Raw genomic sequence first — 12732 nt, forward strand, 5'->3', positions numbered from 1 at the left:
GGAGGCAGAGGAATCTGCGCCGTCGTCCACGAAGACTGGGGAACGTGCGACGACGTCCACGGAGGCAGAGGAGTCTGCGCCGTCGTCCACGAAGACTGGGGAACGTGCGACGACGTCCACGGAGGCAGAGGAGTCTGCGACGTCGTCCACGAAGACTGGGGAACGTGCGACGACGTCCACGGAGGCAGAGGAATCTGCGTCGTCGTCCACGAAGACTGGAGAGGCGCGCGTCGCGCTCACGAAGACAGGAGAGGCGCGCGTCGCGCTCACGAAGACAGGAGAGGCGCGCGCCGCGCTCTCGAGGACAGGCGCGGCTGGAGGCGCCGCGTTAACGAAGACAGGGGCTTGTGCTGCTCGCCGGGCTCGCACTGGAGCTGTAAAGGGTTTAGGGGGTTTCACAGGCGCACCCATTAGATCACCTCGAGGTGCGCCCCTGTTAGCCTCAGACCTCAGAGCTCCGGAGGTGAGGCTAACAGCCCCTACCCTTAACGCCCCCCCAAAAATTTCCCCGGACCTGAGGGGGTAATCCTCCAGCGAGGGGGGAACTCCAGCACGGTTCTTCCGCCGACTCTTTCGACTCCCGCTGGCGCAACTACTCGATTCCCGAGTCGACTCCTCCGCTATAGGATCCGGAGCAGCGCCAGGCAGGAGCTGGAGCCGGCGACTCCATTCCGAGGCCGCTTTCAAAGCCTACCCCACAGGATCTTTGGGGCCTGTGCGGAATGGAGTCCGGTGAACGGCACATCCCTTGAGATAATAGTCTGTGCTAGCTGCGTCCTGGGGGTCGTACATTCTGTCAGGAGCGAGGGGCGGATTGAAGGAGGCGGACGCACTCGCTAAAACACAGTATATTTAATAAAGGATGTAACAACACAACGAGACTAAAACAGAACGAAAACAAACGGAGCAAAGCAAGCTAAATAAAACACGGTGAACTAGACAGGGTAAGCGTGACAGACGGACAAACAGCGAAAACAACGATAAAGGAAAAGAGACGGGGAAAAGCTGAGGAGACAGACGGACAGACAAGAAAACACGACCGACATGAGAAAGGTGAACCAACGTGACTGAACAAAGGTGAAATGAGAAATGTACGACCAACAGGACGTGACACAATAGGGCTTAAATACATACACAAACGAGACACACCTGGACAGATAACAAGGACGGGTTAACAGATGATAGACGAGGAGGCGGGACAAAGGCGGAGACTAGAACATAAACAAAACATAGCCATGTGCTAAAAGCACATGGCCGGGGACAACAGACATGACGAGACGAAGGCGTGACAAATTTAATATAAATTAATTGGATCCAAACTTACCTGAACTGAATTAAATGGAACTGAAATGAACTGAACAGAATTCATTTGAATTAAACTGACCTGAATTGAACTGAACTAAACTGAATTGAATTGATCTGATTTAAACAGACCCGAATTGAACTGACCTGAACTAAACTGAATAGAATTTAACTGAATTAAACTGACCTGAATTAAAATGGACTAAACAGAACTGAATTGAACTGTATTAAATGGAACATAAATTAATTCAACTGAATTAAACTGAAATCAGCTGAACTGAATAGACGTGTTCTGTAAGAACAGTTCAAGTGCTGAGAGAAAGGACTTGTGTATATAATAGTATTTGGTCTACTCTGTGTGCAACAAGTCGTAGACTACTGTTATTATGAGTGAATTCACCCATGAGCCTAAGTTCACCAGGCCCAATGTCAGAGGTCACATAGAGGGGTGAAAAGCACTCCAGCACCTCCAGCTCCATTCAATAACTGGGAAGGATTTGAGCAGTGGACCTAATGATACATCAGGGCCTGACCTCACTAACGTTGACATGGCCCAATGCCATCAAACCCTCAATGCCAAGAGTAACACACTCCTGAAATGTTGGAGGAAGAGGAGTCTAAAGAGTTCCAGTGTGTCTTCCTCACCTTCAGACTGTCTTCAGCCTCGTCCTCATGAACGGAGCTGGATGGAGAAGGCGTGGCTGATTTGCTCTCTGGAGGTGAGGGGGACCCGTGAACGCCGTTTCCACTCACTCCCAGCTGAGAGCTGAGCTGTGATTGGTTGATGGTGGTCAGCTGACTTGGAGGGCCCATGCCTAATTGGCTCCTGGGTCTGAGGGCCTCGATCTGCAGAGGGCTACTGTAGCGTGAGTCTGAGTTCACCATCTGCTGCATCTGCACAATACAGAGCGAGAAACAGAGATGTTTCACAACAATGAAATACACAAATCAACACGGCAACATCAAAGATAAACCCACCCTTATAAATCCACCACAGACTTCAATTGGGGATTAAAACCAAAACACAGTGTGTGAGTGACTGGTTGACTGTGTGACATTATCCACAGGTGTGAGTGTGTGAAACTGCGGACAGGTGTGTGTGCGTTTGTGTGTGTGTGTGTGTCTGAGTGACTGGGTAAATTTGTGAACTTCTGAATGTGTGACTGAAAATATTTTAAACACTGTAATTCATACAAAAGTGTAACTTCTTACAGGTGGGTTTCGGAGACGTCACCAGCCAAATGGCTGCATAAGAAGGAAGCTCCCAACTGAAAGTGTATGAATATAAGTTGACTAAATCTTCAAATGGAAAAGGGTCAGGAATATTGACTAGGCTTTTAAAAAATGACCCTGCAACCCAAAACACAAGACTATGAATGTAATTCTGGTGACTGCGCTGCTTCAGGCAGTACTGCAGTCCAAAATGTCACTCGTCTGAAAGAAACAGCAGAAGCAGCGAACCTGGAGCTAATTTTGTAAGAAATACAGGATTTTCTGTGACTGTAACTTCTTATAGAACAAAAATAAATAAATAAATGAAGTGATAAATAACCTCCACAGTGGAATTATCACAAGTGACATGTAAAATGTATCTCATACATTTGTCCTACGGTGTCCCCATGAAATGGAAACCCCCACTGTGGAAACCACTGCTATAAACTAAAGTAATATATTTATTAGAGATTAATAATATATTTTCAAATTCACTCATTTGTGTAAGACGTTAGGCTTTTCTCCTATGCATAATATATGAAATCCAGAGCAACACTCTCATCTCTCCGAGAGCTCAATCACAACTTCTACATCTGTGCATTTTAACATAAGAAAACTGGAGAAATGTTTATATAATTAATATTGGACATATTCACTTAGTCAAAAGTGAAAAAAAGTAATAAATTCCAACAAATACAGGGGTGCAAGTTTCCTGCACAACAGGGAAAATATGAAGAGCGCAGTGTTAAAGTCTTATCTATCTTATCTCCACATGTCCCCCTGAGTAATGTCAAACTTTCAATATCTGCTTTCACTGCTGAAATCTGAGCTAAAACAAAAGTGCTTGGGTTCACGCTATGGTTCAGTTCTGCACTTTAACCTTGGCCCGAAATCAATCATCTCACAACAATCATATAACTATTAACTATATTTATATATTTAAAAACTCTGACAAGGACAACACATAAAGCACAATAACATTAAACTAATATTGTCTCAAATCATATAAAAATAAGGCTCATACTGTAAAACATTCCTAGACCAAAACTTAAAATTATCTAATATGGCATTGTTCAAAACTAACTTATATTTACACCAGCCACAAAAATGTAAATTATATTTAAACCAGTCACAAAAACTGTAACTTATATTTACACTAGTCACAAAAACTGTAACTTATATTTACACAAGTCACAAAAACTGTAACTTATATTTACACAAGTCACAAAAAATTTAACTTATATTTACACCAGTCACAAAAAATTTAACTTATATTTACACCAGTCACAAAGCTGTACATTATATTTAAACCAATCTCAAAACTGTAAATGTAACTTATATTTACACCAGGCACAAAAACTGTAATGTATATTTACTCCAGCCACAAAAATGTAACTCATATTTACACCAGCCACAAAACTGTAACTTATATTTACACCAGTCACAAAATTGTAACTTATATTTACACCAGCCACAAAAGAACGTAACTTATATTTATACAAGACACAAACATGTAACTTATATTTACACCAGTCACAAAAAACTGTAACTTATATTTAAACCAGTCACAAAAACTGTAACTTATTTTTACACCAATCTCAAAACTGTAAATGCAACTTATATTTATACCAGCCACAAAACTGCAATTATATTTACCCCAGCCACATAACTGTACCTTATATTTACCCCAGCCACAAAACTGTAACTTATATTTAAGCCAGTCACAAAAACTGTAACTTATATTTGCACAAGTCACAAAAAACTGTAACATATATTTACACCAGCCACAAAAAAATTGTAAGTTATATTAATACCAGACACAAAAATGTAACTTATATTTATAACATTCACAAAACAATGTAACTTATATTTACACCAGCCAGAAAAAATTGTAACTTATATTGACTCCAGCCACAAAAACTGTAACTTATATTTACACCAATCACAAAACTGTAAATGTAACTTATATTTTCCCCAGCTACAAAAACTGTAACTTATATTTACTCCAGGCAGAAAAAAATGTAACTTATAATTACACCAGTCACAAAAACTGTAACTTATATTTATACCAGCCACAAAACAGTAACTTATATTTAGCCCAGCCACAAAAACTGTAAATGTAAATTATATTTACACCAGCCACAAAAAAAAATTTAACTTAAATATACACCATTTACAAAAAATGTAACATATTTACACCAGCCACAAAACTGTAACTTGTATTTACACAAGTCACAAAAACTGTAACTTATATTTACCAAAGCCACAAATATGTAACTTATGTTTACACCAGTCACAAAAAATTTAGGTTATATTTACAAAAGTTACACAACTGTAACTTATATTTATACCTGCTACAAAAATGGTAACTTATATTTCTATGATTTTATTTATACATATATGGCCCAAAATACGATTGAAGATTGGCTCCAACGTTTACAGATATTTGGCTCAGAGTGTAACAGAAATTTGGACCAAACGTTAACAGACCTTTAGCCCAAACTACAACTTCAGTTGGGCTCGGCTACACCCCATATTTGCCTCGAATCTGTCAAAGAACTGTTGCCCAAACATGAATAAAAACTGGCCCCAACTGTAACATGAATTTACAGATGTAAAATAATGAGTAACAACCAAGAAGCGACTCGTAATATAACAAAAAACATAAAAAAACTTGACCCAAACTATAAAGCTTCTCTGGTGAAAACTATGCTGACAGTGAGAGATACATTGAGTGTTTACTATGGGGTACATTTCTCAACTGAGCTGGAGCTGAGTCACTTGACCCTGCCCAAAACTGCCACTGTCCACAAACAAAGACCAAGACAGGTGGAGATTATCTGTGTTGTAACAGATTATTAATGAATATTAATGCATTTACAAACTAATAAATAATAATTATTAATTAACAGATTGTAAACCATTTATAAACCTTTATAAGTGTAGTCATTCTAAAGTGGTACAGTAAATTGTACTGTAATTGATAAATTCATATAGCAATTAAGTATTTATATATTTCTTAATTATTTATACAAGTGAAGTGAAGTTGAAATTAAGTAAATTTAAGTAAATCTGAAACTAAGGAAAGTGCAGTCAACAGAAGTGAACTGATTTCAAGTGGACTGAAGTGAGTAAAATGAAGTGGATTAAAGTGAATCGAATTGAAGTGAAGTTAAATGTAAAGTAAAATGAAGTGAACTCAACTGTAAGGAAGTTGCTGTGAACTGAAATAAAGGTGAGGTGACGTAAAGGGAATTAAAGTGAAGTCAATGTGTACTGTGTACTAGGCGTGGGCGATATATCATACAATAATACCGGTATGTTTTTAGTTGATAAGCCACAGTCCTGCCTACAGGGGTTTGTTGGTTTTTTGTGGCAATGCTGAGAGAAACAGGTCAGTGCTTAAAAAAACATAATAATAAATAAAAATCGTATTTTAGCACCTTGTCTCAAAAAGACACTACATTTAAATTTTCCCTCAACACCTCTGTGATGTACAATGGCGTTTTAGGGCCACGGCATTGAAAAAAATAAAATAAAATACGATTCTGAGAAAAAAGTCAATATTCTGAGTATAATCTCAAAATAATTCTGAGAAAAATCTCGAAATTGTGTAAAAAAGGTCTGCATAATTCTGAGAATATAGATAGAATATTTAGAGAAATACTGTTTTGGATTATCATTTATTATTATATGTAGACAGACAGACAGACTCACAGTCTGTGCGCCATAGAGTGAGTTGTGAAAGAAGCAGTCAGTGAAGGGAACAGATTTCTTTATTAAATGCATCCACACGACATGACGACTAAACCTGTCAATGCAGCCCCTGACTGCGATGCATACAGTTTTAGTTTTTTGTACGAGTCCATGAGCAGTAACGCGATGGAGCCTCGTGGGCACGTTGGAGTTCTACTCGCCCTGGATCCATGATTTTCGTGATCATTAATTGTATCTGTGAAACTACATGCCCTTTTCTGAATAAATGGGTTCTTGCACTGTTAGTTTAAAAACTAATCACAATCTGGTCCTGACGTAGAAGAGAACTGAGCGTTTATTCCTGAAATCTATACCATAGTATGACTTAAGCAACACACTGCACTCCACAACTATACTGTGTGTATGCCTAATTATACATGCAGCGAATTATTCTGAGATAATTCTCAGAATTCTGACTTCATTCTCTGAATCTTTTTTTTTTCAATGCCGAGGCCCTAAAACTGTTGTAGTGATGGCAATAAAACGGACTGACTTTTAGAATCTAAGTAATTCTTTATACATAAAAATCACATTAGAACATTTCCTATAACATTAAAACTAATATTAAATTATGTATATGAACTGTTTGTGAAGACACCATTCGTTTTTATTGTTAAAAAAATAATATTTAAGCGGCATTTTGGATGCAGGCAGTTTGTTTCTTAATGTGATTTTACTTGAAGTGTGCACTGTGTAACAGTACTCTCTAGGAAAATCTAAGTATCAGACCAGGATTCAGTATTGACAGATACTCAATATATAAAGGTTCGAATTTCTTAGACATACAGTTTGATAATTACGGTTAGATAATACAGCATGTTATATTTGGTGTTAAAAATAAACACTACTACCTTGACATTATATTTTGTTATGGTTTTCATAATGTCTTATCTTAAATCTCCATTCATTTAGGCATGTCGAGAAATGAGTTTTTTGGTCATATCGTCCAACCCTACTGTGTACACACTGCTGCCAGCTCCACTCCATTCATATTCAACCGTATTCGGTTTATTTGCTCTGTGTTCTGGTTCTGAGAAATGATCCTCTCCCCCAGACTCTCACTCATTTACCATAATGCTGTGTTTCTGCCAAAATGAAAGTAAACAGCGAAAACGTCAGCGATAAACCTGAGCCGAGTTTAATTCCCATTTTAATTCTGTATTAAAGTGAGAAGTGAATAGGTTGAGCTTTCGTTTCTGATTAAATGTGTTCTCTCGCTCTCTCTCTCTCTCTCTGTTTTCTGATCAGTGGCCAGTCCACTCAAATAAATATTTGTTTATTCGTTAAATGATAGAGAGCTTTAAAGTGTTGAAATTATTCACTTAAATATATAAAACAAATAAAAAATCTTAATATTGTATTAATATTATTACTATTGTTGTTATTATTATTATTTTAATAATTATTTTTATTATAACACTAAGGACAATAATAATAATATTAATTAATATAAATATATAATTCACATATATTTGATGATGTAAATTGTATTTTTGAACCTTTTATTTAAACTGTAAAAGAGGTAAAAGCTTTCGTTTTTGGTGAAATGCTCTCTCTGTTTCTATCTCTTCTCTCTCTCTTTCTGTCTCTCTCTTTCTCTCTCTCGCCCACTCATTCTAATGAAACACAATAATGAAAAGTATTCGTAGCGTGTGGGGGTCTTTTGTTTCCATCTGACAGTGTCCAGTGTGCGATATAAAGGAAGAAACTGTGGTCAGAGATGAGCTGCAGAGTTCAAACCACACACACACACACACACACACACATACACAAACACAGACACACACACACACTGAGGTAAAGGTCAGCTGTTTCCCTACAAACTAAAACTCAAACAGACACACAACTTAATCACTGTTCCCTACTACCTCCTTGCAGAAAAACACTAATCAATAATCAGTAAACTTTAATCTTACACATCAGTGATCACCAATCACTAATCACATCTCATCACTAAAACTAATCATCTGTAATCACCAACATCAGTTATCACTAGTCACCATTGATGATCACTAATAATTAATCACTTATCATTAACATCACTCATTATTAATCACCAAAATCACTGTTCAATTGTCACCAGCATTGATCACTAATCATCATTACTGATCACTATCACAATTAATAATCATCACCATCACTGATCACTAAATACCATTACTAATCATCACCATCAATGACCACCATCACTGACAACTAATCACCTTCACTGATCAATAATTATTCACTTATCATCACCATCACTGATCACTAATTATATTACTAATCATCACCATCAATGCTCACAAATCACCGTTACTAATGATCACCATAACTGATAAATAATCAAATTATTGATCACTAATCACCATTACTAATGATCACCACCATTGATCACTAATTACCATTACTAATCATCACCATCAATGATCACTAACCACCTTCACTGCTCACTATTTATTAACTAATCATCACGTTCACTGATCACAAAAATTGATCACTATATATATGTTAATAAATAGATAGATGGAAGGAAGGATGAATAGACAGACAGACCGGAAACTGTGTGTGTCCATAACAATCCTGTCTGAGTTCATGGAGGATCCATCCTAAAATAAATGCCTTCACTCATAAAAACAAAGGTGCTACAAAAAGGTCTTTGACTGATGTCTTAGAGCAGAGGCAATTACTTAAAATTAAGGTTCAGTTAGAGAACATTTTCTCAAGCCAAGGTCCGGAACATAATGTATAACTTGCATTATGATCAGTGCCCTATCCTGCATATTGAAGTAGGCTTGTAGTTATAGCATCATTTTATGTAAACGACTGATAGACAGACAGACAGACAGACTCATGTTGTGAGACTTGTGCTCTAAGGGAAAATCCAGTCCATTTCCAGTGCCAAATTTCCCTCTGAAACCAGCGCTGGCTCTGAGCGAAAAAAGATTCTCTCACTGAATAATCAGCTCCTGCAGAAATGACTGGACACTGAGAGGACGCTGAAATTGATAAAACATTACAGACATTCAACAGAAAAGAAAGGCATTTCCCTTTAATTCCACACAGAATTAAAGGGAAATACTGCAGCGTACATCTGATTACAGAAGTGTTTTATCATAGAACATTATATATAATATATATAAATATTATCACTGAATAAAAATTAATATCAGGAATATAATATAAACACATTTAAATAGTGATTAACCACAAAAATCATGTCTCTGTATTTCATTTATTTTCAAAACATTCCTCGATGTCAGAATGAAAGTCTTCAGCAAACAAGAAAATAAGAGGTGCACCCAACAGTTAGTTTTCTCTTATTAATATGTTTTTAATAAAAATGCATCACCTCTTAATAAAAGTTAAAAGAAGTGGATTCATTTGAATGTGCAATAATTAATGTAAATGTGTAGCTATTTCTCATTGAACTACATACAAAGAAATGCGTCTTCTGCATTTAACCCATCTGTAGCAGTGAACACACACACTAGTGCACTAGGGGCTATGAACATACACCCAGAGCAGCGGGCAGCCATCTTTGGCGACAGCTGTAAGCAACACTTGTGGGTTCAGTGAATGCTCAAGGGCCCCTTGGCCGTAGATTGAGGGAGGAGGACCCCACCCCCAATTTTCCTGCTGGTCCTGGGAATCAAACCAACAACCTTTCAGTCCTAAGCCCTCTTCTCTAACCATTAGGCCACGGCCACCCACCATTTCAGTTAAGGTTGCATGTGTTTCGTGACTAAATCCAAAAACAAATGTAGTTAATAAACAGTGAAATAAAAGCCTATAAAAATATTCAGTTTTTGTACAAAATTATTTACATTTTATATTTATTTGGTTATTTATATTATATCACTACTATTTAAAATATTAATTTATAACAAACTAGATAATTACATTACTATTATTTATTGGTTCATTCATATTATATTATTTTTATTATTTTAAGATGACTTTTAATATTGAAATCATAATTTGAAATCTATTCAAAATGAACTAAGAAAAGTTTTAGAAGAAATAAAATGCCTGTCAATAAAATAATTGATTTATTGTAGGTTATTCTGTTATTAATCACTATTTTTTAGTAAAATGTACTCTATCATTAATTCATTTCTGATAAATATACTCCTTGTTTCTGCTGAAGAACTGAAGAGGAAAGTAAATGTCCCGTAGATCAGAAGGAAACTCTTCTCCATTACTCAGTTGTTTCCCATAAACATGCATCACCCCTGAAAATATGCTAATGAGATTATGACAATGGACATGTCGTGGTAAACACTAGATTAAAGAGATAAAGAGCTGAGTTTATAGTGACAAGGGACGAGGTTTTGGTGGAGATTTCTGCTCCACTTTGTATGGCGAGTGAGGCAGTGATGGACCTCGAGGATCATGACGACTGAGAGATTCTGTGCTACACAGTGGCTTGTCTCTTAACTCCATCACTCATTCATCTCCAAACTCAGTGACCGTGTGAAGATCCTGAGAGTGAACTCTGGAGTCTGTGCCCGATGCAATTCGTCACTGTGGGTCTGCCACCTCTGGGCTGTTACTCAGTTGTTCCAGTAATGGTGCATCAGCTCTGAATATAATGACTGTGTAAAAGTTCAGCAGATGACTTTCAACCAAACCACAGCCAAAGATACTGCAATAACTCGGGGTCCTGCTCAGATTCCAGAAATACGAGGCCGTGGTGTTACATCTGAAACCTTTTCAAAATTTAGCTTTTACCAAATTCTCTAGAAACTGTGACCCTGAACTGGATAAGCGGTTACACATAATGAATGAATGAATGAATGCATGAATGAATGAATGAATGAAAAATTCTCTAGAAACCATGCCTGTCCATAACAACCTGTCTGAATTCCTGGAGGATCAAGCATGAAACCAATTCCTTCACTCGTAAAAAGGTGCTACAAAAGTTAACATAGTGTATGTCACTGTGAATGTGATTTTTCACATTATTTTGGTTTATATTTTATTCCAATTTGTTTTGTTCAATAGGAATTTGTGCGTTTCACTCAAATATTTGTCATCTACAAAAGGGGGACCACTGGATTATGTGATTATGATTATTAAATATATTACAGACCACTGTGCACTCACTGTACCTCCATCAACCTTTATACAAACTGCTCTCGGTTTATACACTGCTCTTTTTTATTTTGTTCTCGTGTCAGAAGCAGGATGGTTCCACTTTTCAGTCTTGGTTCCTCTCTCACTCTGAGTGTGGATTTACTGTTTAATAACATCAACGGCGCAAACTAGGGGCTTGTACCCGCAATTCTGTAAAGATGGTTTTAAACACCACCTGTAAAAACGCTCTATAAATAAAATGTAATTTATTTGAATAGAATCGTCACCACAACACACTGCGTGCTCAAAGCCCAAACCTAACATCCATGTCAACAGAACCGACTCAGGGTTTAGAGCAGTGCTTTTGATGTCTTTATGTTAAACATACGACAGTGTTTTCGGACTGTTGGCAAAACCACATGCTCATCGTTTTCAAGGCATTAACATCCTTTTTTCAAAATTGCTGACTGGAAACTCTGCAACGCTGTTTTTAAAGCAACGTTTTCCTTTTAAGTTTTACCCAGACGCTGCAAGGCATTTTCACACAGCTTTTCCACATCCAAATTTCCATATCCCTATAATTATTATTTAGATACAATGCGGTTTTATCACAAAAGTAATAAATAAATCCATGATCAAATGGATGCAAATTCTTAAATTACCTTTCTTATAACAAGAATAACAATAATGTATAAAATGGATAAAAGCTTTAATAAAATGAATATAATTATTTGAAATGCACATATTTTGACACATATTTTGAATATTTGAGTGTAATGTAACTAAACTCATTCTGCTCCTTTTACTCGTGATAAATAAATCACTGAATTTTTATTTATTTATTAGGAATTAATGAATAATAGATAATGAAAGGTTTTATAAAATGTGTAAACATTTCTAACAGCAGATCATTTGGTAAATAACATATTGTGAAAGTAACATTTCAATAATAATTTCACAAAGATTCAAAATACAACTCGTCCAACTGTCTGGAATAAGCATAAAATCAGTATTTCAGTAACAGTGTTCAAATAAAACTGTATACATAAAAAATGCATAACATTAAAGACTATTAAAATAATAAATAAATTAAAAAATATATTATTATTATTATTATTATTATTACTTATTAATTCTTATAATAAATATTGTTGTAAGATAGACTAATCTTATAATATATAAAGATGTCTGATCAGAACTTAATTATTTCCATAATGGCACTCATTATTTCCCAGGCTGATACACTGTTACTATAAGTTACTTTATTAACACAGTCTCATTTTATTTATTTATATATTTGAATATGGTGCATGTCCTTCACTTAATTTCCCTGCGTTTCACACAGTTTCTGCACTTCTTCAGAAAGCAGTGAGTAACGGAGCTGACTGAAAGGCGACTGATGTC

At 36.5% G+C, this 12732-nt stretch overlaps 1 protein-coding gene across 1 annotated transcript in view; it reads right to left on the reverse strand.

Annotated features, from left to right (window-relative positions):
* Window positions 1-12732, reverse strand: part of tox (thymocyte selection-associated high mobility group box) — a 78726-nt gene that overhangs the window by 16296 nt on the left and 49698 nt on the right. Inside the window, exon 5 of the mRNA XM_066662335.1 lies at window positions 1948-2196. Within this exon, the coding sequence (XP_066518432.1) occupies window positions 1948-2196 (249 nt within the window). The remainder of the gene's footprint in view (window positions 1-1947; window positions 2197-12732) is intronic.

Source organism: Hoplias malabaricus, chromosome 1, assembly GCF_029633855.1.
Source record: "Hoplias malabaricus isolate fHopMal1 chromosome 1, fHopMal1.hap1, whole genome shotgun sequence".
Lineage (NCBI taxonomy): Eukaryota > Metazoa > Chordata > Actinopteri > Characiformes > Erythrinidae > Hoplias > Hoplias malabaricus.